The following is a 27,543-nucleotide window of genomic DNA, read 5'->3' as shown; positions in this document are numbered from 1 at the left end:
TACTACTTACTGAAGAAAATAGCTCCTTGAAAATCAGAAGTGGTGAAATGGAAGCTAATGATTTCATGATGCATTAAGAAAAGATAAACCAGGGGCAGCTAGGTGGAGCAGTGGATAGAGCATTGGCCCTGAAGTCAAGAGGACCTGAGTTCAAATCTGGCCTCAGACCAAACACTTGACACTTACTAGCTGTGTGACCCTGGGCAAGTCACTTAACCCCAATTGCCTAAAAAATAAATAAATAAATGTTAAAAAAAAAAAAGAAAGAAATGATAAACCAGGCAGAGTCAAGATGGCAGAGTAGAAGCAGTGACTTGCTTGAGCTCTCCCCCAAACCCCTCCAAATACCTGTAAAATATGGCTCTAAACAAATTCTAAAGCAGCAGAACCCACAAAAAGACAGGGTGAAATGAATTTCCAGCCCAAGACAACCTAGATGGCTGATTAGAAAGGTCTGTCATGCCAGGTTGGGAGAGAAACACGTTCGGCATGGGTGTGCATGCAAAATAGGTCTCAGTGAACCCGGAGCAGGCCTCAGGAGACTGAGTCACAAACAGCTGTGGCGGTTTCCAGCCTTCTCAACCCACAAATGCCAAAGACAACTTAGAAGGTCAGCAGGAAAAGTCTGTGACTGCGGTGAGAGAGAAGCTGGGTCCCAGCCCCAGTCCCCATGCAGCCTCAGGGCGGTGGCTGCTTCCAGAGCTTCTGGCCCATGGACTGAGGGGGAATACAGTGGCTGATCAGAGGGGAATTGTAGGGATCTCTTTGTTGGTGCTGAGGCAGGATTCTTTTACTTTGCCTGTGCTTAGATCTTGGTCACAGTTCTGGGTGGCAATCCTGGGGCGAGGAGTTCTGGCATGGTGGAGCTTGTGATGGTAGTGGAGAGGGAATCCTCCTCACAGCTCTAAGGCAGAAAATAATGCTTGTGGTCACTCATAGACCAGAGTCCAGGCCAGGAAAGGAGTAAACACCTTGCCCTTGATCATACCACCTTGGAAGAACTGAAAACTTACAGGCCCCTAAAAGTATCTCTGAAAACAGCTGCACAAAACCCCTGAAGCTTGGGACAGTACATTTTCCACACTGGAAGCAGACCCCACTTTAACAAAGAGTTTAAAACTCAAGTAATTGGCTGGGATCATAAGCAAACTGAGCAAAAAAAAGTCATACCATAGAATCTTTCTTTGGTGACAAAGAAGATCAAAACATACAACCAGAAGAAGACAACAAAGTCAAAGCTCCTATATCCAAAGCCTCCAAGAAAAATATGAATCAGTCCCAGGCCATGGAAGAGTTCAAAAAGGATTTTGAGAAGCAAGTAAGAGAAGTAGAAGAAAAACTGGGAAGAGAAATGAGAGTGATACAAGAAAATCATGAAAAACAAGTCAATAGCTTGCTAAAGGAGACCCAAAAAAAATACTGAAGAAAAGAAATGATAAACCAAAGTCAAAAGGCTGGGGAAAAAAACCACAGAAGAAAATGTGAAATAGCTCATAGGAAAAAAATGACTTAGAAAATAGATCAAAAGATATAATTTAAGAATCATTGGATTATCTGAAAGCCATGAACAAAAAAAAAAAGAGCCCAGACTTCATATTTTAAGAAATTATAAAAGAAAACTGTCCAGATATCTTAGAATCAGAGGACAAAGTAGAAATTGAAAGGATGCACCAATCACCTCCTAAGAGAAAATCTAAAATGAAAACTTCCAAGAATGTTATAACAAAAAACCAGAGTTTCCAGGTAAAGGGAAAAACACCACAAGCAGCCAGAAAGAAAGAATTCAAGTACCAAGGTATCACAAACAGGATCACACTAGATATAGCAGCCTACCACTATAAAGAAATGGAGAGTTTGGAATATGGTATTACAGAAGGCAAAGGATTTTGACTTATAATCAAGAATAACTTAATTAGCAAAACCGAGCTTAATCCTATAGTGGGAAAAAATGAATCTTTAATGAAATAAAAGACTTCCAAGCTTTTCTTATGAAAAGACTAGACTTGAGTAGAAAATTTGACATATAAGCATAGGAGTCAAGAGAAGTATACAAAGGTAAATATGAGTGAAAAATAATAAGGAACTAAATAAGGTTAAACTATTTACATTTTTTTATGGTGAGATGATACATGTAGTCCCCTTGGAGCTTTATATCATCACCAGAGATCATAGAGGGAGTTTAATTAGATAGAGGTCCTGGCCTGGGTGCGATTCTATTGTGTTTGGATGATCTTAAAATAAAAATAGAATGAATGGGAAAGAGAAAAACTCTGGAGGAGGGGGGGAGGAAGAATAAGAATGGGGAAAATTATCTCACGTAAATGGGGAGTACAAAGAAGGGGCAGTGGAGAGGAATGAAAAAAACGAATCTCATTCTTATCTAAACTCGTTAAAGGAGGGAAAAATATACATACACACATTGTGGGGTACAAAAATATATCTTACCCAACAAGTAAACAGGAAAGAAAGGAGCTATGGGAAAAGAGGGGAGGGGAATTAGAGGGAAGGTAGATTAAAGTAGGCATTAGTCAAAGCAAAATAGACTCTTAAAGAGGAGACAAGAGGGGAAAAGGATAAGGATAAGGAGGAAAACACATAGTTAGCAATCATAACTCTGAATGGAAATGGGATAAACTCATCCATAAAATGGAAGACTATAGCAGAATGGATTAGAAACCAGAATCCAACAATACATTGTTTGTAAGAAACACTTAAAACAGAAAGATTCAGATAGAGCTAAGATAAGGGACTGGAGCAAAATCGTATTATATTTTCAGCTTAAGTAAAAAAAAAAGGCAGGGATAGCAATCATGATCTCAGACAAGGTAAAAGGAGTTAAACTAGGAAACTAGATTGTGTTAAAAGGCACTATAGACAATGAGTTACTGACAATACTGAATATATATGAAGCAAATGGTATAGCATCTAAATTCTTTTTTTGTTAACTTATTTTTAGTTTTCAACAATCACTTCCATAAGCTTTTGAGTTTTAAATTTTTCTCCCCCTTCCTCCACACCTCCCTCCTCAAGACAGAGTGCAATCTGATATAGGCTCTACATATATATTTCTATTAAACTTATTTTCACATTAGTCATGTTGTAAGGAAGAATTAGAACCAATAGGAGGAACCACAACAGGAAACAAAACAAAACAGAAGAAAAAAAAGGAGCAAATAGTCTGCTTCGATCTGCATTCAAACTCGACATTTCTTTCTCTGGATGTGGATAGCATTTTCCATCATGAGACTTTTGGAGATGTCTTAAATCCTTGCATTGCTGAGAAGAGCTAAGTCTATCAAAGTTAGTCATTGCACAACATGGCTGTTACTGTGTACAGTGTTCTCCTGGTTCTACTCACTTCACTCAGCATCAGTCCATACAAATCTTTCCAGGTTTTTCTGAAGTCCACTTGCTCATCATTTCTTATAGCATAATAGTATTCCATTACATTCATATACCACAACTTGTTCAGCCATTCCCCAATTGATGGGCATCCCCTCAATTTCCAATTCTTTGCCACCACAGAAAGAGCTGCTATATATATTTTTGTACATGTGGGTCCTTTTCCCATTTTTATAATCTCTTCGGGATACAGCCCTAGAAGTAGCATCTAAATTCTTAAAGGAAAAGTACATGAGGAAAGAGACAGTAAAACTATAATAGTGAGGGAACCTCAATTTACTCCTCTCAGATGTAAATAAAGCTAAACATAAATAAACAAGGAAGAAGTTAAGGAGATGAATAGAAGTTTAGAAAAATTAGATATCATAGCCCTCTTGAGAAAACTGAATAGGAACAGAAAGGATTATGCCTATTTCTTAACTATGCATGACACCTTCACAAAAATTGGCCATATATTATGGCATAAAAATCTCACAAACAAATGCAGAAAAGCAGAAATTTTAAAATTATATTTAATAAAGGGACTTTGAGGAAAAGATTACAAATTAATTGGAAACTAAGTAATCCTAAAAAATGGCTGGGTCAAAGAACAAATTATAGAAACAATAAATAATTTCATTAAAGATAGTGACAACATTGAGACAACATACCAAAATTTGTGGGATGCAGCCAAAGCAGTAATTAGGGGAAATTTTATATCTCCAAACTTTTTCATCAATAAGAGAGAAAGAACAGATCAATGAACTAGACATGTAACTAAAAAAAAAAAACCTAGAAAACCAACAAATACGAAATCTACAATTAAAATCAAAATAGAAATCCTGAAAATCAAAGAAGAGATTAACAAAACTGGAAGTTTAAAAAAAAAAACCATTGAATTAAAAAATTAAAACTAGGAGCTTGTTTAAAATACACACACACACACACATATATATATATATATACACAATTGTAGATTTCTTATTTATTGGTTTTCTAGTTGGGTTTTTTTAATTTCGTTAGATGGCTTTTTTTTTTTAATTTCCAGTTTTGTTAATCTCTCCTTTGATTTTCAGGCTATTTGATTAAGAAAAAGAAAGAGAAAAAAAATTACCAATACAAAAATTTTAAAGGTGAATTCACAACCAATGAAGAAATAAAAACAATTATTAGGAGTTATTTCACCCAACTATCTTTCAATAAAACTGACAATCTGAACGAAATGGATGAATATTTACAAAAATATAAGTTGGCCAGATTAACAAAACAGGAAATAGAATACTTAAATAACCCTATCTTGGAAAAAAAGAAATTGAACAAGCCATAAACAAACTCTCAAAGGAAGAAAAAAACAAACTCAAGACTAAATGGATTTACAAGTAAATTCTAATAAAAATTTAAAGAACAATTAATTCTAATATTATATAAATTGTACCAAAAAAAAGGTAAAGAAGGAATCCTACCAAATTCCTTCTACGACACAAATATGGTCTTACTACCTAAACCTGGGAGAGTCAAAACAGAGAAAGAAAATTATAGATCTCTCTCATGAATATGGATGCAAAAATGTTAAGTAAAATATTAGCAAGGAGACTACAGCAATGTATCAGAAAGATCATAAACTCTGACCAGGGCAGATTTATACCAGGAATGCAGCACTGGTTCAATATTAGGAAAACTATAAGCATAATTGACCATATTTATAACAAAATCAACAAAAATAATGATTATTTTGATAGATGCAGAAAAAAGCTTTTGACAAAACATAATCCCCATTTCTGTTTAAAAAACAACAAAAACAAGAAAGCACAAGACTATAAGGACCTTTACTTAAAATAAGTAGGATCTATCCTGGAAACCAAGAGCAAGTATTATTTTTATTAACAATAAGCTAGGAGCTTTTCCAAAAATATTAGGGCTGAAGCAAGGATGTCTATTATCACCATTACTATGCAATACTGTACTAGAAATGCTAGCTACAGTAATAAGACAAGAAAAAGAAATTGAAGGAACAAGCATAGGGAAAAGAGGAAACAAAAACACCACTTTTTGCAGATAATAGATGGTTTATTCAGAGAATTCTACAGTCAACTAAAAAATTAATTGAAACAACTTTAGCAAAGTTGCAGAATATAAAATAAAGCCATATAAGTCATCAGTATTTCTGTATATTTCCAGCAAATCCAACAGGAAGAGATTGAAAGAAATTCCATTTAAAATTAATACAGATAATATAAAATACCTCGAAATCCACCTTCCTAGACAAACACAGGAAGTATATGAACATAAGCACAAAATTCTCTTCACACAAATAAAGACAGAACTAAATCATTGAATATTAATTGCTCATGGGTGGGCCAACCCAAAATAATAAAAATGACAACACTACCTAAATTAATTTATTCATTCATTACCATACCAATCATACTATCTAAGAATTACTTTATAAAGCTAGAAAAAAAAACAAAATTCATCTGGAGGAATCAAAGGTCATGATTATCAAGGGAATCAATGAAAAAAAGTGGGAAAGAAGAGTACCAGATTTCAGACCATACTGCAAAGCTGTAATCATCAAAACAATTTGGTATTTGACATGAAATAGAGAGGTTGACCAGAGGAACAGATTAGGTACACAATATACAGAAACAAATCGATAAATCCAAAGATCCCAACTATTGGGCAAGAATTCACTTTTGACAAACGCTATTGGGAAAACTGGAAAGTGGTCTGGCAGAAACTAGGTAGAGACCAATATTGTATCCCAAGATAAACTCAAAATGGGTGCATGATTATAAAGTGATATCATAAGCAATTCAGTGGAATATGGAAGAAATCACCTGTCAGATTTATGGTTAGGGAACAAGCTTATGACCACACAAGAGATAGGGAAGTTCACAGGACGTAAAACAGATAATCTGATTATATAAAATGAAAAGTTTTTGCACAAACAAAACCCATGCAGCCAAAATTAGAAAAAAAATTTGCAGCAAGTTTTTCTAGTAAAGGTCTCATTTCTAAGATACATAAAGAACTGAGTCAAATTTATAAGAAAAAGTGCCATTCCACAACTGATAAATGGTCAAAGAATGTGAATAAGCAGTTTTCATAGAAAGAAATCCAAGCTATTGATAGTCATATAAAAAATGCTCCAAATCACTAATAATTGAAGAAATATAAACTCTAAGGTACCACTTAATACCCTTTAGATTGATGGTATGATTAAAAAAAAGAAAAATCAAAAATGCCAGGGGGACTGTGAAAAAACAGGTACATTGTTGGTGGAGTTGTGAACTAGTCCAACCATTCTGGAAAGTAATTTGGAACTATACCACAAAGAAAAAGAAAAAAAAAATTATTAAACTATACATACCCTTTGACTCAGAAATACAACTATTTGGAATAAACCTCAAAGTGATCAAAGAAAGAAGAACCCACATGTACAAAAACATAGCAGCTCTTTTTGTGGTGGCAAAGATTTGGAAACTGAAGGGATGACCATCAAATGGGCAATAACTGAACACATTATGGCATGTGAACTTGACGGAATATTACTGTGCGGTAAGAAATTATGAAGGGGAGGGTTTCAGCAAACCCTAGAAAGACTTGTATGAACTGACGCAAAGTAAGTTAAGTAGAACCAGGAGAACAATTTATACAATATCAACAAGATCATGAAGATAACCAACTTCTAAAGACTTATTGTAACTCTGATCCACGCAATGACCAACAATTCCAAAGGACTCACAATGAAACATGTTATCCCACTTCCAGACAGAAAATTGATGGACTCAGAATGCAAAATTGAAGCATATTTTCTTCTCTTTCTTGCTTTTTATCTTGGACATGGCTAACGTGGAAATTTGTTTTGTATGATTATACACATACGTAATGGATTATGTTTTTCTAGCCTTCTCAATGGGTGGGGGCATAGAAAGGGGAGGGAATTTAAAACTGAAAACAAAATAAAACTGAATTTAAAAAAATAAAGAACCTTAAAGAGAAAAAAAAAAGGGACCCTGAGACCAAAAAAGTTTAAGAATTACTATTATAGAAAAAAAAGTTATTATCTCTCTGTTGCCAGAACTAGCCCTAGGTTAGCCTCTGGCCTAGGGGTGAGAATTAGATTAAATTAGATTAAGTATTTATTAAACCTTTACTACATGCCAGGCAATATGCTAAGTACTGGGGACTATGTAAATACAGGAAAAGAAGATAGTTCTTAGTCTCAAGGAGTTTACAAGTCCACCCACACCACTTTTGAACAGTTCTAGTCATTTGAAAGGTCTTTTGATATAAAAACACAGCTCTCTATAACTTCCAGTCATTCTGGAACTTGACAGAATGTCTACTCCTTCAACACGACAATCCTTAAAGTATTTGAAGACAATTATAACACCACCTACACACACACACACACCCAGTTCCTTCAGCTATTCCACCTATAAAATCTAGACTCCTTCACTGGCAGGAGTTCCACTAAGAACTGTAGGAAATAGGCCCTCACTCACTGGATCTCTGGGGTTTTATTCTCAACAGACTTCTCAAACCTGGCTTCACCTTAACATCCCAGGTGAGATTAAGAAATCAATCGGTAGTAAAACAGTGATGTAACTCCAACTGCTTAGTCGGTAATCCCTAATCCCCTCCGGGGTGCCTCCCATTCATTGTATCAAAGGATTTCTTTCTCAACTCAACAGCCAACATTCCTGCCATTGAAATGATAAAGCTGACATCATTCAGTCTTGCCAGAGGAATCTTCAAAGTATTTACGCTGGCGGAAAAGCAGGGGAGAAATTATATTAATTTACTGGGTTCTATAGTATCAAGCTGTCCTTGCATTTATGTCATAATTGACTCCCACAGACATCAATCCCCCTGGATCAAATCCAGGGAGAAAAAAAACTGTCTGATCTCTGTGTTTTGTATTGACCACAAAGCAGTAAGCTAAATTCGTAACAGCAGAATTGTAATTACTAGGGATGATGTAGGAGGAAGAAAGATTCCAGACAGCTGATGGGGCAATGAAGCATTAGTAGGCAGAAGGTAAAAGAAAACTCTGACATTAAGAAACATAGGGTCTAATTTTTAAAATACATGGGAAAAAAAAAAGAAATTCAGAAGAGGATACACATGACTATTTTGTTAATACCTTGTCAAATTAAATATATACTTTTAAAAAACTACATAACGGCTCAGTTTCATATATAATTCTCTTTTTTGTTCTTTGTATAGAGAAATGTTTGCTAGTTGATGATTAAGTGCATCATAAAAGAAATATTTGGTAATCTTTGAAAAGAACAATAGTGAATAGATATGTGGATGTCCTCAAGACCATCCTAAATGCAGTGTTCTCTAAGAAGGACCTGCTTCTCTATGTAAGTGCAAACAAAACTTTAGATCCACATGATTTTACCCAAAGAATTAAGTAAAGCATAAAACTAGAAAGGACCTTAGAAGGCACTGGATGCAACCCTCACCCCACCCACCCACATCCACACAGTTTATAGATGAAAAACTAAGATACAGAAAGTATTAAGAGGCTTTTGTGCATGGTCACAAAGTAGCCAACCACATTTATAACAGCACTTTGGTTTATGTTCAAGGATATCATTCCTGTTTGAAAGAATGTTAGGTCATTGAGTGTCATTTTTACCTGTGTCCCCAGTTTCTAGCATATGATACACAGTCCTCAATTAATAAATGCTTATTAATCGGTTGATGGATCTTACATATAAGGAAACTGAGGCTCAGAAAACTTGTGAAGGTGATGAAGTAGTAACAGAATCCAGACTGGAACTCCCCAGGTCCTTCAACTCCATATCCAGTGAACTTTCCACTACATGATGTCAACTGAGCTCCCAAAATGTTTGGAACTGTGGAAGATACAATGGAAAATATGTACAGGGTAGCTAAAATCAGTCAGGGAAAACTAGCCTGGAGCTCAAGGACGACATGATCCAAGGGAATAAACCCCTAGAAATGCTTAAATTGACCACCAGATGGCAACAAATATTGGAGTACCCATACACTCTGCAACTACACACAATGTCTACTGCTTCACCATGTTGCCGTCGTTCATTCGTTTCAGTTGTGTCTGACTCTTGGTGACCCCATTTGGGGTTTTCTTGGCAAAGATAATGGGGTGGTTTGCCATTTCTTTCTCCAGCTCATTTGACAGATGAGGAAACTGAGACAAACAGTTGAGTGACTTGCCCAGGATCACAGCTAGTAAGTGTCTGAGGCTGAATTTGAACTCAGGTCTTCTGAATCCAGGCCAGGCAATCTACCCACTGCACCACCTAGTTGCCCAATGCTTCACCATGACAATCCTTACAAAGATTTGAAGACAATTTTAGTGCCACCTACACAAACACACAAACACACACACCTTCTCCAAACCAAATATCCCGTTTCTTCAGCTATTCCACCTGTAACATCTAAACCTCTCCAGTGGCAGATTGCCATCAACCCTCCAATTTGTCTGCCTCCCTCTTGAAATGTGGTGCTCAGAACTAAAAACAACGTTCTTCAAAGAGACAAAGCTGTCAAGGTCAGGCTGTTCACACCTGGGAGTTGTACTAGGACTTGTGGCATCATTTCATCCTTCACAGAACAGAGAAACAACAAGGGTAAAGACTATTCTGGATCTGATTTTAATAGGAAGGAACTGCTTGCTGGTGTGAAAATAATGGGAACTTTGAAAGGCTGTGATAACTCCCTCCAGGAGTTTGTGATAGAAGAGAGGAAAGCCACATGGAGCTCATCAACCCTGGATTTTGGGAGAGTTTTCATGGGAGGAAATGAGCCCCGATAAATTGGAAATTCTGAAGAATGAATTTCTGAAGACACAAAGGGAAATAATTTCAATAAAGAGAAATAGGAATTGTCTGGAGCCCAATATATGTGGGTGCTCAGAGAATTCATCAACCATCTCAGATTTTTTAAAAAGATATTTACAGAAAATGGAAATAAAGGCAAATAATAACTAGCACAAAAGCATGCCATGCTACTATAAGCATAGCATCAGGAGTCCCAAGGCTTAAAAGGAAGGAGGAAGCTAAGCCCTGAGGGGTGATGTAGCCAGTGTGGCTCTGGGAGAGTGAGCTAGATAGAGCACAGTAACAGCTAACATTAATACAGAACATACTATAACTAGGCACTGTGCTAAGGGCTTTACAATTATTATCTCACTTGATCCTCACAACAATCCTGAGAGGTAGGTGCTATTATTAGTCCTATTTTACAGATGTGGAAACTGAGGCAAAAAGGGGTTAAGTGATTAGCCCAGGGTCACACAACTAGTAAGTGTCTAAAACTGGATTTCAGGTCTTCTTGACTCCAGGCCCAGGTCACTGTCCACTGTACCACATAGCCCGGGGAGAGAACTACAACTGGGGAAGAAAGGAAAGACCTTCTTCAGAAAAAATTGGAAAGACTTGTATGGTCTAATGCTGAGTGAAGTGAGCAGAACCAGGAGAATGTTATACACAGTAACAGCCACGTTGTACAATGACTAATATTGATAGACTTAACCCTTCTCAGCAATGCAAGGATCTAAGACATCTCCAAAGGCCTCATGATGGAAAATGCTATCCACATCCAAAGAAAGAAGTATGGAGTTTGAATGCAGATTGAAGCATATTTGCTATTTTTTTTTCTGTTGTGTTTTGTTTCTTCTTTCCAGTGGTTCCTCCTACTGGTTCTAATTCTTACTCACAACATCACTAATGTGAAAATACGTTTAATAGGAATGTATAAATATAGCCTATATCAGATTGAGTGCTGTTTTGGGGAGGGAGGTGGGGAAAAATTTAAAACTTAAAAGCTTATGGAAGTGACTGTTGATAAATCAAAATAAATTAATAAAAAAAATAAAATTAAAAAAAAGGAAAGACTTTGTAGGAGGTATTGCTGGAGCTGGGTCTTGAAGGGAGTAAGACACCCCCCACACCCCAGGTGATAAGTGACATAGACTCCAATGCCTTTCACCATCACAGCTATGTACTATCAGACTACATCTTTTGCACTGAGTTCAGTTCTGACGACCAGAGTTTAGAAAAGGCACTGATATGCTACAACTCATACGAGGAAGGCAACCAGAATTATTAGGAGCCCTTGTGGCCCTATCTTCCAAGGAGCACAAATGAACTTCAAGTGTTAGAGAAGAGAGAGGAAAGAAAAAGGAGAGATATGATAGCTTTGTTTAAGTATTCATATTTGAAGGGCTATGTGAAAGAGGCAGCCAGTAGTGCAGTAAAGAGTGCTGGGCATCAGCCACTAACTAGGCAAGGCATTTAACCTCTGCCTCAGTTTCCCCAACTCTAAAAAGAGGATCATAATAGCACCTACCTCACAGGGTTATGATGATTAAATGAGATATTTGTAAAAGTACTTAGCACAGTGCCTAGCACATAGGGGATACAATATAAAAGCTTATTCTCTTTCCTCCTATAATTGTTCTACTGTATTTTGTCCCCAGAAGGCAGAAACCAGGAGCAAATTTTAAAGAAGCCCATTTACTGATGTCAAAGGAAACTCCTTAACAATTAGACACATCTATTAAAGGGAATGAGTGGCCTCATAGTGATGGAGGGGTTGTGGGAAGTGTGCTCATGCACACTGGTGCACTGTGGGTAGCGTTGTGAATTAGTACAACCATTCTGGAAAGCAATTTGAAATTATGCAAATAAAGTGACTAAAATGTCTATACCTTTTGATCCAGAGATTTTATTACTAAGCTTGTACCCCATGAAGGCCCACCGATAAAAAGAAATAGGAAAAGACACTGCCCAACCCACCCCTTTGCAGAATGGGAGGTCTACAAGTTTGCAGGTTTTCAGACCTCTCCAATTTTTAAAAAATACTATTTGTTATATAGTATGGCTCTCTGGGGGAGGAAGGGAGAGGGATACTGGGGAAAACTATGGCAATATAAAACCATCGATCAAAACTTACTTTTAAAAAATGCAATGGGTTTTTTCAAGTAGTAGGTCCCCTCACTTCAGCTTCAGAGGCTGGATTACCACTTGTCAGGCGTGCTAGGTTGAGGATTTTCTGACATTAGATGCAACCTAGGTCTATTCCAATCCTCCTTAGATTCTGTGATATACAACCTTCAGACTATTCCTAACTGGGCAAGAGATTCTGATGGAAAGAAACAATGTTTGATATAGGCATATACTTCCTTATTCCACTAATTCCAATACAGGTCTAACCAGAAGTTAGTTTGTCTAAAAGACTATGCCTTGACCTTTTTATTTTTTTAAACCACATTCTATTTATTCAACAATATGAATATGAAACCTCCACTTAAGTCCAATGCTCATTACAGCCTGGAAGACCCCTATGTTCCCAAAGACTTGTCTGATGGAGCAGAAGTTCTGCCAAGTTCTACCAAGCCAGAAAGACTTGAGTTTGAATCTGGTAACTGAATGTGTGATAACTGATCCTTCAGACGACAAATGGCAGATAAAGATAATCACCAAAAAATTGGCCACTAGAGTATATTTTTTTTTAGTTGTGGTAACCATCTAACATGAAAAGGCTATGATCTGTGCCTATGAAATAAAGTAAGTTTTTATTAGGCACTTACTATGTGATGAGTACTGAGAATGCAAATAGAAGCAAAAAGTCTTCAATTTTCTCAGCTCTAAGGATGTAACTGAACTATACAAGGTGGTCCCTTCTAGCTCTAATATCCTATGATCCATTCTCCTTTGCCTGCCCTCAAGGAGCTTATATTCTAACACATTACATGGAAAAATAAAAAAGAGGGGAGAGAAAAGAAGGAAACGTGGAGAAGTCCATTGAGTCACAACCTGAGCCAATTTAGAAGTGAGCATGGTTACTGGGGACATATCCTCAAATGGAGATTGAGGTTCTCACCAACTGGAAAAGGCCACAAAGGTGGAAGCACCTCCAGCATGAAAAGACAGCTGAGGTAGAGATGAAAAAGTCTGAAGAGTCAGAAGCTGGACATGTGCTTCCTGAGAATTCTCCCTCTGACATACAGGAAACATCTCTGCAAAATCAATTCTGGTTTCAAAACTGGAAAATGAGGTACTCATAGTTCTTGGGTTGTATAGGTCCCTTTGAGCAGGTACCAGACCTGTGTTCCGCCAAAGTCCTCACCCCTGAACTGGAGAGCTGATGAACACAGTGACAAACTAGAAATGAGTAGTACTCAAACTGGTAAAAACATATAGGATCCTGAAATAAGGGATGGAATAGTTTTACAGCTGATTCCTAATAGCCTGGTCAACATAGCGAGGATAGATCATAAGCTTTGTTACAAATAGCTCTATATATGAGTTCCTGTACCTGAAACAGTCTCAACACACTCAGCATGTTTTTATAAAAACTTATATTATATATATATAATATAAAACTTACATTTGCTTATAAGCAAACGGAGAGGGGAAGAGAAAGGAATGAGAAATCCTCTGAAATCAATTTTCCCAGAATTTGCTAAGTAATTTCATCAGCATTCTAAATCATTGGAACTAGAGATGTCTATTTAATTTGGAGACCCATCTCCAAAATCTCAGATAAGATCAGCTGAATTTGGTCACGGGGAAAAGAAAACCTACTACAGAAGAGCTAAAATCAGTTGTAAGATAGATATAGTAAGAAAAGCAGCACTTGTGCAGTTAGAGGACCCAGATTCAGATCCAGTTCTTTGTGACTTGAGGCAAGTTATTTACTAAGGACCCTTCCATTTCCTCAGCTTTAAAAGGGTGGAATTGGACTGGACTCTACAAGATTCCTTCCAACTCTAATCTCTTATGATCCTTTCTTCATTACCTACAAAGGTTTTTAATTGTCTATGTATTTTATTAATCCTTCTTCTCTTCTGCCCTTCCTCTTGGTAGGAACTCCTTGAGTTGGCTAACTTACACATTCTAGAAAACATTATAAATAAAAGAGTTCCATAAGAGATATAAAATTTAAAATAGTATATGACTTCAATACTTTTAAGACTGTTTCCACCGTGCATTCCAAAAGGAGCCACAAATTTCACACAGATCAAAGAATCCACCACCTGCTAATCAACCTCCTGGTATTAAACTTTCTCCACTTTGTAAGGTTGGTTCTTGGATGACTGATGGCTCCACCGGACTTTTCAGATTGGCAGGAGCTCGTACTCTGCTAGCAGAGCCTTGAAGAATTCAGACCACCTCCACAAGGCATCAAGAATATGAAATACATTAGGACTAAATAAGCTGAGATGCAACAATCTTAAGAAATTATTACAAACCATTTAATTAATGCAAATATTTTTATTACAATTTTTACAAGATTAGTTTTGAACAGTTTATACACTGAAATATAATTTTAGATATAAAACCCCAACAAACAAGTTACATTACATCAGCCTGGGTCTGCAAAAGCCAATCTAGAGGTTTGCCAGTCTCCTAACTTTACTTTGCAAAATTATATAAAAATAAAATCTGATAATTAGTTACAGTTTTGATTTAAAGATGAAAATGAAGAGGTGCTCTTTATAATATTTCAACACTCAGAAACAAGCACATCTCTGTACAAAGTCTCCCACATACTACACTGCCACTTAAAGCACCATTACAATTTTAAAGTTTTTATAACTAGAACAGTACCACCACATTTATACTATGGCTAGAACGAAATTGACAGGACTCAAATTTTCTTCAGTCAAACTAACTGGGTTCCCTCTCCTCACAAGCCCAATACTTAAAAAACAGGTTTTTTGGGGAAAAATCCTTAACAAAAAAGTTTATTCACAGTTGTAGTGGTCCATTTCCCTGTCTAACACCCCAACCCAGGGGCAGAGGGGTTAAATATAAAAAGGTTCCAAATGAATGTTGTTCTAAAGTCTAATCAAAGTGGATGTTCCATAGCTTCTATGTACACAAGAATTACACAAGGATTTATCTGCACCATCTGTGAAGAAAGACATTGTTCTTTCAATTCAAAAAGAATTTCGCTTTATCAAAAAATTTAAACAGGGCAAATGATGCATGCTTTTCTAAGTCGTGAAATGTTATTCGTAATTTAAAATAGCTTAAGGTATTATTTAGCAGATCATACAAGGTATGGTCAATACTTTAGTAAAAGCACTCATCTGTGTGGTGTACATAAAATTTACCTTAGAACCAGTTTTAGTCTTTCCAAATTTTAAGGGAAATCTATTTTGAAAGGAAAAAAAAAAGAATAAAGACTTTCTTAAATACTAAAAGTTTAAGTATCTTGATGGTAATGTACTCAGTGTGGATTTTAGAGTAAACTAGATATAAATGGAATAGTGGCCAGGTAGAGGATAAGCTGAGGTAGTAAACCTTCAAGGCATTGTCTAATCCACGAGTTCCTGATCTATTCTCTCTGACATGTAGTCAAGTTAGATTTGGAGATCTTTTCTCCTACCCATGTCTTCCATTATCTGTAACAGAAGGATGAGTAAAAAAATGAGACTGTCCTTTAAATATTCAGTTAATGTTCCCTCAACGAAACAAATGCACAGACCCGCAAAGGAAAAACAAGCTCAAACATAGCTACACAGCATAGAAACAAAGGTAACCTTTGGGCGAAGTCATTACTAACGTTGTCCAGCTGTTAGTCTACAGTACTATCCTTTCCAAAAGGAGTTGGGCTTTACCAATTTATTTGCCACTTCTCTGCCACAAACTTGGAATGACTGAAGTCTATATTCCAACATTTGGAATTGGAAAATTCAAAACTGCCAGTTTCCAAGTTCACAGTGTTACCCTGACAAGTTTTCAAAGTGACAGTGCTGAGGCATGGTATTAATAACACTGCTTGTTTTGTTTTGTTTTTTAAGAAGATAAGCAATCAAACCAAATTGCTCCATGAATTCTTTTACCCTCTGCCCAGCAAAATTCAGTCAGGCTTAAGTTTAAAAAATAAAGCAAGTTTGTGCAATGATACTAATGCTTTTTAGAGATTTTGGATGTTAATGTTTTATGCCAATCAATTGCTGCCTTTTAAAAATTAAAACTTAATACACAGTGAAGAAACATGAAAAATGTAAAGATCCTTTCTCCAGAGACTGGGTTCATATTACTGTCTATAATTTTCATGTGTGAAAAGTTATAATTTACGGGCAAAGATAAAGCTTTCCAAAATTAGGCTAATAGTATTTTTACAGTCACTCCTGGCCACTCTGATCACTGAAGCCAGGGTTCTGTCTGAAATAAAATTAAAATTTACCACTAATATTTCCTTTAACAAATACAAAGTGTGAGATAAATTTATTTTAATTTAGTAGTAGTATAAGCAAGACTGATTTCTTAGCCTTAAGGCAAGAGGGTAATTATTTAAGTAGATGGGAAAAAATACAACAGAAAATACATGATCCTATTTTCTGTTTGTTGGAGTGAAAAAGCAAAGTATAAAGAGCACAAAGACTTTAGACAGGCATATATACTTTAAATTAGAATTGATAGTGGGCTTTAAACCCTATAAATATTGTTTCCCTTCAAAGTTTAAAAAGTGCAAAATTACAACTTAATAGGTCCCATCTTCTTCCCCAAAAGCAAAAAAAGATGTTCAAAACACATTCAACTTACATAATAGGATTAGTTTCTTCAAGAAAATAAGAATTAAAAAATACCACACACCCCACACTCCTAGCTTTCATTAAGAGGTCTTATTTCAACAATAAAAGCAGACACACACTTCAAAGTAGGTTTGTTGCACACAGGTATCATTAAGTTGGGGGCACCACATCCAAATTTCATTCCCTCTCAGAAACTAAAGGGCAGCTGCCAACTTCAGCTCTTAAGAGGAAGACACCTCTTATGTTAAGAGGTAGTGTGTATTAGTGGGGGAAAAGGGCCAACATCTTCCAATCACTAGAAAACATTAAATCTTTTGTAGTATGTTTCCTGGAGTTCGTTAAAAATTTTCTGTCTGTGCTCAAATGTCAAGCAGTATCCAATAGCATCTTCTGTTTCTTGAATTCGTTTCTGGAATCGACATCCATCCCTTGCTAATTCTTCCCAGGGTCCTTTTCGATCTTCATCACTACTTATGTAATACTCAGTAACTTCTTCAAGAAAGGTTACCTACACAGACAAAATTATTTTAAAATTGAAACTAAATATATAAGCATTTTTGATACTCTGTGAACACAGTTATCAAAGCAGTACTGTAGTTATCTATTATTTTGTACTACCAATTATCATACTCAAACTGACCTCTGTAATAGGTTTATTAGAAGTATAAGGGAATAGGGGATAGGCACTCAATTTACTCTGGCATAGGGTATTCCCTCTACTAATGCAAGCTGGCACCTCTGTAATCTTGGCAACTTGTCCTGAGCACTGAGAGGTTAAGCAACTTGCCCAAGGTCACAAAGTGACCCTGTCACACAAGTGGGAATTGAGCCTCTTGACTCTGAGGCCCTCTCCATCTACTATACCATGATGGCTTATGTGATATTAGAAAATCCTGGCTGAACAATATCTAGATGAGGACTGAATTTTTAAAATATCCGGATTTTTAAGAGACATTAGTCCAAGTGGGTTATTTAAATTTTCAAACTTACTTGTGTCTTCGGCAATATTTCTAAATTATATACTGCAAGCAAGCATTTGCTTGGAATGTTAGCTGACTCAAAGGATTTTGTAGTATTTTTCAGAACCTATTAAAACTGGGTCTTTTTTTAAAGCATAAATATGAGTTCAGAATAAAGTTTGGAGCAATACACCCATTAAGTTTAGTTTTTCCCTATAAAGTTTCTTAGCTTTATACTTTAATATGGAAAATAAAAAAGAAAATTTTTGTTAAAATACTGCCTGAAAACTTAAAAATATGCCAAAGTCTTTTAATAAAGCTTCCTCTGGCAGTGTAGAACTGAGACCTAAAAATTAACAACTTAATAAGAAAGTAGAAGAGTATTATTTTATGATACAGTGAAAAAAGAACATTGGGTATAGAGTCAAAAGCCATAGGTTTAAATCCTGCCACTGCTACTTAACACCTGCATGACTGGTTCTCAGTTTCCTCAACAGTAAAAAGAAGTGGGTTGAATCATTTAAGTCCTTTGCAATTCTAAATCCTATGAAAATTCCTATGTACAACAGAACCAATGATAACAATAATAATGACCCTTACATTTTTTGTACAGTGCTTTTAAGACAGAAATACAAATAATCACTACTTTTCTCTGAAATACTTTTTAGACTTTCTGTTGTTGAGTCACTCAGTGGACTATACTTGTCCATGGGATTTTCTAAGCAAGGATATTGGAGTGGTTTGCTATTTCCTTCTCCAGTGGATTAAAGCAAACTGGTTAGATGATTTGCCCAGGATCACATAAGTTAGTAAGTGTCTGAGGCCAGATCTGAACTCATAAACTAACTTTAGAAATCTTTTAAAATGACAGAAGTTGTAAAATTATAAGCTTGACCCAAAGAAAAGATATGAGAAAAAAAAAAACAACACTTCCCCCATTCCTTTGCAGAGAGGTAGGGGTCCACATGCATGGAACAATGCACAATATCATGATTTTTTAGGTGTCAATTATTTTCCTTAACCTTTTACCTTTGTCTTCTTTTTAAAAATTCTTTGTTGTAAAAGATGACTCTTTATCAGTAGGAGGGACACAAGAATAAATATAGTTAATGCAAAAAAGATATTAATAAAAATCTATTAAGATGACAGATTTCTAAAATTATTCCATTAGTTCAAAATTCCACACATAATATATACAAATGAAGCTTTCAATGAAGGCTTATTATTTAATGTGTTCAAAGTAGATATATGGGGAAAGATTATAATCAAGCTACAAAATGTCTTTTTATACATTCCCATTAAATGAGTATATCCAAAATTATTTGTAAATTATTGTTTATTTTATAAAGCGTAAAATGTAATAGGGTAAGCAAAGGAATCCTTGGTCCTTTTTAACTCTTGCTTAATTGATAATACAGCACTCTACCAAAGAGATCAGACTCCAATATGTAAATATCTGCCTTAAAGCATGTTCAATAGTTACATCAGCCAATCCCATTGTGGCTCACTACTTTCATTCCTTTTACATCAGGCCAAGGAATGCCCCTGAGTATAATTACCAGGTATTGTAATATAATACTAGATATTGCATTCAGGTCATTATTCACTTCTTGGGTCACTAGGAAAAATGTTACAACAGGCTTCAAACTACTAAATCTCTATTTTTACTACCTGTGCAACCCTAGGCAAATCACTGAACATCTCTGGGCTTTAATCTCTTCATCAGTAAAATGTGGGGGAGTTGAACTAAACAGATGTCATTAAAGGTGCCTTTCCATCTATGTTATCATCTAAAAGGACTTTAAGAATTAGATGATATCCATTGTTGTAACCAACATAAACTGGCTGAGTATACATACAACTGTAACATAGTAAGCTGCCATGGAAATCATAATGTGGATAGAAAGGAAGTCCCACTAAACAGCAAAAGTCAAAGTTCACTTCCTTTTTTACAGAATTACAACAAGGAAAGGGCTCAAGATAACCTGCGGGTAGTACAACATCTCTAAGAGTTATGATTCAAATACCTCTTCTCTCACCTCTACCCCCACTCCCCCAAAGTGGCAAAAAGTAATATTCATCGTCAAGTTCACAACTTCTAAAACTAAAGAATTTTTTTCTATCAAGAAATTTTAGAGTTGTAAGGAGCTTTCTTTAATGATCCCCTAAAACCAATTACTTCAATTTATAGAGGAGGAAACTTGAGACCTAGAACTGGACAAAGATCATAATCTAATGAGTGATACAACTGGAATAAAAGCAATTTCTCATCAGATCTGTGGAGGTTTAAGTCAAATATTTAACATTTTAATACTAGTAATTTATAGCATCTTGAGGGAATGTCCCTTAAATACCCCAGAAAAATGAAGGCCTCATGATAGGGGTTAAATTTCCTGAACCAAGAATTTACTGCACACTCTAGAAACTCCATGGTGGAGTAGAATGAAACCAAAATCCTTATATGGTCAAAAGAGGTCTCTTTGAAGAGCCTCAGCCCCAATCCTTTCTCTTCCTGGAAAATGCGTTGAGAAATACTGGTCTTAGTCATTAAAGCGATATGAAAATTTAAGAGAAGTTCACAAAAAAACCACTGTTATTAATCAGCAGACACCAGAAAAGTTTTTGCCTTTAGAGATAACAGAATCAAAGAAGGAAATCCATAAAGACATGACTACCTAGTTTCTTTCTAATGGGTTGGTAAAATGATCATAATTATTATTTTTTTTTTTTAGGAACCAGTTCGGCAGTAAGAGTTTCACCACAGGTCCAGGAGTAAGAAATAATGCAAGATATATAACAAATAATTATAATTTGACTATGTATTGGTTATTATTGATGTACCAAACTATTTCTAAAATTTCATATTTAAAGTAATCAATCTAGTCAAATCAATCATGGGGGAAAACTGAATTGTTTTTATATTGAAAAAAATCAAATATAAACATAACCTTGTATTTACTACCACCATCCTTGGACTACTAAAAACATAAAACGAACTAGAAAATAAAATTCAACAATAGACATTATAGCCTCATACAGTAATAATGAAAATACCCATTTCAGTAAAACAACATCTGTACAAATCTATTTGGTTCCCATAATGAGAAAAAAATTCACAATACCTGGAAAAATGAGATTTTTGTAAACAAGTGTAATTTAATGCCTTTGTTCCCTGAAAACAAGAAGTGTCTCATGAGTTAAAGAATTTCCACTTTATCGTACTAAAACGACCTTTTTGACATCAGATTATGAATTAAGTAGAAAATATTATTTCCCCTGTGTAATTATGCTGTAGTTATAATAATGGATAAACCACACTAAAAATAGTTTGTTATTAACTTATCTGTCATATTAGGATCTTTACTTTGGAATAAAAACAAATCATCTAACAAGAAAAAATGTAAACGGACCATCTAACTATCTCTTAATCCAAGCATTAGAAAGGACATTCCCCAAAATGTATCTCATTATCCTCCCTAAAAGTCTTTGTGAAAATACACATCATTAAAAAAAAAAGAAAATACACATCATTAATCATACAAGTAAAAAAGAAACGTACCTTTTTTCTTCTGGTAGATGTGTGTCTATCTCTGGGAAGAATCCCATACTGGACAATGTCTGTGATTCCAGTCTCTGGGCTCCCTAACAGCTGTACCTTACAACTAAGTTGTACATCACTCTGAGAGATGGCTACTGTTGACCCAGTTCGTCTGTTGGAGTCACATTTGTCTTTCCCTTTTTTCCCTGCTGTCTGAAAAGGTGCTTTAAAATTAAAAGGGTTGTAGGGGTCATCGGAGTTACTGAAAGAGTTCCAGAGTTTTAAGTTCTCTGCTTCATCTGCACTAGATTCCCAATCATCTTCATCTCCAGAGCTATGGTCAGGAGAACCAGGTGGGCTTTCAGTCCAGGAAGAATCTTCTCCATCAGACTTTTCAGAAGAGTTATCCTCTGAATCGTTATGGTCTCCACTCATAGTTCTAGCAGCAGTCTGAATTGTCGCTGTAAAGTTTTGAGGGTTATATGGATCTATACTGTAGAAAGAATTCCAAAGGTGAAGGCCTTCAGAATTCTGTTTGCCAGAGTCTGATTCTGAAAGAGAACCATCACTATCAAAACCATCATCCTCACCTTCCTCATCCCAATCCTCACCCTCAGACTCGGCACTTGTCTCCTGGTCACTGGATGCACCCCCTAAAATATAATCTATCAATTTGTTACTACATGCTGGTCTTGCAGAAATAGGAAAGTCATCTTCTATATCTGAGCTGTCAACCACACTTCGCTGATTATCCACAATGTCTCTCTCTAAAGCCAGATCACAAGTAGGCCAGTTTTCTTTAGAGTCCTGACTTTCCAAAAGAGAGGGAATCTCTTTAATCAACAACCCTATTTTGTCCTCTGTTGGGTCCTCTTTGCCTCCTACAAAGGCCTGTGCGGAGGGGACAAACTGTACAGGACTATCTCTACAACACTCAGATTTCAAGGCTTTTCTCAGGTCAATGCGAAGCAGGTTGTGTTCCTCCTCCAGACTGTGATAGCCATGATCCTGATCAGGGGTGGGCAGGGTTTGGCCTTTGCTGGCCAAGAACTCCAGGCGTTTCATTCGGAGGTGGTGGATTTCTGGCAGACCCTCTCTGGAGAGGGGTGATTTGTGAGGACATCCCTGCCAGGAGGATCCAGGACTCTCTGCGTTCAGGGGCTGGGGCTGGTGACTCTGGTCAGCAGTCAGAAAGCAGCTGTCTACAGTTAGTGTCTGGAAGTCGCCTATCTCTGCACTCTCAAAGCTGCTTTGACAGGCGAGCTCCACGTGAGACAGGCAGTTCAGCCCGCTGGGGTTCAGCACGTAAGAGACCACGTTTAAATTGTTAAAGTGTTGAATGTTGAGAGCCCCGCCGGGCGACGAGCAAAGCTCCCTGTCTGGGAACAGGTGGGCTTGGAGGCGGCTCTGCACCAGCTCGGCCCCCCACAGCTGCTGCTGTAGAAGGGAGCGCGCAGCAGGCCCCAAAGGGCTGCTCTTGCCCTCCAGCTCCATGCGCAGATCTTGGGGGCCGCACTGCCAGTGGATGCCCTCCTCCAGCCACATCAGCGGGGTGGCAGCGGGGTCGTCGGGGAGGCGGTCGAAGCCGGAAGCCTTCTGCGCGGCGGGGGCGGCGGCGGCGGCGTCGCCCCCTCCTCTCAGGGCCCTCTTCGGCGCGGCCAGCTCTAGCCACCGGCTGGGGATCAGGGCCCCCAGGAGCTGGCCCCACAGCAGCACCTTCTGCAGCAGGCAGGGCAGCGGCGCCAGGAGCTGTGCCAGCAGCGACAGCCACGCTCGGACCCGGGCTTCGGCCGGGGGGCCGCAGGAGGCCCGACGCCTCGGCTCGCCGCTTTTCTCGCCGGCGCTGGAGGCCGGGCCAGGGGAACTCGAGCCCTGCCGCGTCCGGCAGGGAAGCGCGAAGAAGGGCAACCGGAACCACGAACCCGCGGCGGCCGCGGGCCGCTCTCGGGGCACCCGGGCTCCGGGCTCCATGGTCTCCTCGGGGCGGTCACTCGGGGTCGCGGGGCGGGGACTGGGCACGAGCCGGCGGCCGACGCTTACACGACCTCGGCCCGGCCGAGCGGCGGGGCCAGGGCTCCGGGCCGATGACGATCCGCGGCACGGCAGGGGCGCCACGGGGGGAAGCGGCGGTGACGGCGGCGGTCTGAGAGCCGAAGTGCAGAAGGCTGAGCGCAGGCGGTGGCCGGAGAGGCGGCGTCCATGGCGAAGGGGCAGACGGGGAGCCCGGGAGGGGCCGGGAAGGAGCTGCCTCAGGCAGGCGAGAGCCCTGTCACCATAGAGAGGACCCCTCGGGCGGCGGCTGCCACAAGACGAGCGGAGAAGCTGCCCCTCAGCGGAGGCAGGCGGCGGGGGGCCCGGAAGCCGGCGGACGCCTGGGCACAGAGACACCCAAGATGGCCGCAGCGCCGGCTTCGAAACGGAACAGCCCGCAGCAAGCAGGGACGGAATACGACAGGGCGTGCCGGCCACACGGCGTCGCCTCTTGGCCGCGCGCCGATGAACGTCAGCCGCAAGCGCAGGGGTGGGAGGGGCTTCTCTCGCCCTCATCCGGGCCTCCTCGCGTCGGTCCCACCCTTCCCCTCCCCCACTCCTCCTCTTCTCCCTTTCCGGAGTTAGGCCTCCTTTTACCCGCCCCCCCCTCCCCCACGTCGATCTGGCTGGTGCGCTGGAGTTGCATCAGCCGGGCCGGGATCGTGCGCGCGTGCGCAGTAGGTTCGCTCGGATCTCCTAAGAGACCAGCCTTCCTACCCTTGGGGCTGTTGACACGCGGTAGGAGGTGGTGCAATCCAAAGAGAAACCCGAAGTTATTAGTATACACGAACGGGAGTATAAATGCCAAGCTTATACCTATGTGCCACGTTGCGTGGCTTCAGTATCGGTGGGGGCTGAGAGGGGGGGTGCCTCGTGATGTTTGACCCGGGTGATTAGGCATTCGCTAAACATGCAGCACTTAGATGAGTAAGTCTCTTCTTGTAACTGAGAAAAAAAATTCTGAGCCCAAGCATGAATCACATGCTCTCTCAGCTTAGAAATCCTGAAATGATGCATGTTTGCCTGGTTAGCCCCTCCCTACTGTGCTATCCCTTTTCACAGAGGGGGAAACTGAGGTCACAGAAGAGCGAAAAGGTCACAGAGGATGGAGGAAATTCACTCCCAGTCCCCAGAGCTCTTAGTTTTACTCTCTCCTGTGACTTCCCCCTAACTCTTACAGATACCAATCAATTCATATTTGATCAGCTTCCAAGCCAGGTGTTCTAAGTGCCCGGACGGGTTCCCAGACCAAAATAAATCCCCGGTAGGGGAAAAGACCTCTATTCAGTCAAGTTGTTTGGGTGAGTAATTTTAGCTGCTGAATTGCATTTACCTTTGTGAATAGGTTTGTTTTTCCTCTAAAGCTTAGTATTAAAGAAAGGTGTTGGCTATTGGAATACAGGGGCAGCAAGAAGTGCATGCCAGCTCCCTCTTCTTAATAGGAGTAATTGAAGAAATAATAATGATTGATAGCTTCAGAAGACTAAAAGGTGAAATATGCCTCCTAACTCTAAGCAGTATAGAAGCAGAGCAAAACATACATACCTGGTCAGACATGACCAATATGTTGATTTGTTTTGCTCATCTCTACTTGTTACAAGGAAGGGTTATTATGAGGGAGGAGTCATTGGGAAGTGACAACTGATGTAAAAAGAATGTTAATTAAATCATGTTTAAGTAAATAAACTTTTTTAAAAAGAAAAATAATAATTGAGCTTCATAGGTGGAAAGGCTGTAGAGATGGAAGTGAATTCATCTTCGAATCCACTGATTTTATGGGGGAAGAAAGGGATGTTAGCAGAGGTAAGTGACTTGGCCAAGGTCACACGAGCAGGTAGGACTCCTTATCTAGGCACAGATCTACCCATAACTGGCACCTCTGGAAGCATCTCAGTTATGTCTTGGTGCTGATGCCTCAGGGCAAAGATGTTAAATAGACCAAAATAATAATTTGTTGACATCATAGCACCTTCCCCATGACCAAAAATTCTTAGGTTGTCATTTATCACATAACCCTGAGCAGTCCTTTTCCGTTCATATAATAATAATGTCACATGCCTCCATTTCCCAAGTCATTCACTGTAAAATATAGTCCCTGCCTCTTAGGATCATTCTGAATGTGATGAGATTATAGATTACTCAGAGGCCAGAGGCCACTTATTTGTAGTAGAAAGAATAATGGATTTGTCATTTCTGCCACCTACAATGGGTATAACCATAGACAAATCACTTAACTGCCATGTGCCTCTGTTTCCTAATCTGTAAATTTGAGAGGATTGGTCTAGCTTATCTCAAAATTCCTTTCCAAGTCTTAATTTATGATCCTGCAAGATTCCTATCATCTGCCTAAATCAGGAAGATGGGATTCAATGATCTCTCAGGTCCCTTTCAACTTAAAAATCCTATGATTCTATAAAACAAGTACCTTTACTACAAAAAACATGGAAGAAAAAGTGTCAACAGCACACCAACAACATACCTCTTTAAACTAATCAACTTGTAGTGTAGGGACAGGGTAGCTCTGTACAAATTGATAAGGAGGAAGTTTACCAAGGACTAGGAAGTATTTTCAGAAGAGACCAGCTGCCCTGGGCTAGACTAAATGAATAACAAAAAGGCACTCGGTCAGAAGCTTGGATGAATTATGACTATCATACCCAGCAGTTTTGCTAGGGCTTTGTGTAAAGTGGAAGAGGGTTAAGCAGAAAGTTTTTGCTGTCTAAAGATTCATAGAAGTTCTGTTATATAAAGGAACATGGCCTGAAACATGTGTGCCAAACAGATCCATGTGGGGCGAGCACACCCAAGTACTTATGCTGAAATCAGTCATCTGATTTAAGGGGGTGGTGGAAGTACACTAACCTCCACTCCCCTTCCCTATTTAGAATAAAATTAAGAAATGTTGGGACTAATCTGAATGAGAAATCTTATCAGTCCTTCTTTAACTATGAATTCCAAAACAATGTCTTCTTTTCACATTTTTACTAAAGGCTTAATTATCAAGCATTTTTTCCTCTCCTTCCCACCATTCCCCCTCCCTTTCTACACACACACACACACACACACACACACACACACACACACACACACACACACACACACACACGCTTTGGAACAAATAAGTGTAGTCAAAACAACGCCCTTATTGGCCATGTCCAAAAAATGTATGTCTTACACACACATTCATTGTGTCATTGAATCTTAGATTGAGAGCTAAAGCTGGAAGGGACCTTAGACATTATCTAATCTAACCCCCTCCTTTTACTGATGAGGAAACAGGCTCAAAGATATTAGTCACTTAGCAGATAGATGGCAAGAATAGCTCAAATGTGTCCCCATTAGAATGGGAGCTCCTTGAAAGTATGGATTGTCTTTTCTATTTGTTTTCCCAGCATTTAGCACAGTTCTTTGTGTGATAAATGCCTTATTCATTCTTTAACTGAAGTCACACTGTGGCTGAGCTGGACTTGGAACCCACAACCTTTAACTTCAAATCCAGTGCTTTGTCCACCGAACCTTCTTGCCTTTGTCCTTGCTGTTCAGCTGTGTCAGTTGTATCTGAGCTTTCATGGCCCCATTTGGGGTTTTCTTGCCAAGGATACTGGAGTGATTTGCCATTTCCTTCTCCAGCTCATTTTACAGATGAGGCAACTGAGACAAACAGGGTTAAATGATTCACCCAGGGTCATACATTCAGAAAGTGTCTGAGGCCAGATTTGAACTCAAGAAGATGAGTCTTCCTGATGCTAGGCCCTGCACTCTATCCACTGTGCCACCTGGCTGCCTTTGCAGACTCTTGTTATTCTTCCTCCGCACCCTCATCCTTATCCACTCCTTCAGATGGTCTTTTCTTGGTCTATATTTGTAAAATTCTATAAGGAGAAATGTTCTACAAATTGCCTTTATTTGGATTTACACAAGGTCTCCAGTTTCCTTTTCGGAAAGATTGGGTTTTGCTGCTTTGAAATTCCAAAGTCCAGAGCAATGGCGACACCTTAAGGCCAATGACACACTCTGCAGCTAGTTAATTTTCACTATTCACCAAACAGAAGAACCCCGAGGAATCCCCATCAAATTCCCAC

At 38.7% G+C, this 27,543-nt stretch overlaps 1 protein-coding gene across 1 annotated transcript; it reads right to left on the bottom strand.

Moving 5' to 3' along the window:
- Positions 1 to 14,645: 14,645 nt before the first annotated feature.
- Positions 14,646 to 23,977, bottom strand: PPP1R15B (protein phosphatase 1 regulatory subunit 15B). The gene is made up of 2 exons (XM_027871265.1): positions 21,452 to 23,977; positions 14,646 to 17,441 (listed from the first exon to the last, which is right to left on the bottom strand). The coding sequence occupies exons 1-2, from the start codon at positions 23,975 to 23,977 to the stop codon at positions 17,229 to 17,231; spliced, it is 2,739 nt and encodes a 912-aa protein (XP_027727066.1). The 3' UTR covers positions 14,646 to 17,228.
- Between the last annotated feature and the right edge of the window lie 3,566 nt (positions 23,978 to 27,543).

This window comes from Vombatus ursinus, unplaced genomic scaffold (assembly GCF_900497805.2).
Source record: "Vombatus ursinus unplaced genomic scaffold, bare-nosed wombat genome assembly UNPS02014798.1, whole genome shotgun sequence".
Classification (NCBI taxonomy): domain Eukaryota; kingdom Metazoa; phylum Chordata; class Mammalia; order Diprotodontia; family Vombatidae; genus Vombatus; species Vombatus ursinus.
The sequence above is the reverse complement of the archived record's forward strand: the minus strand, read 5'-3'. Positions and strand labels throughout refer to the sequence as shown.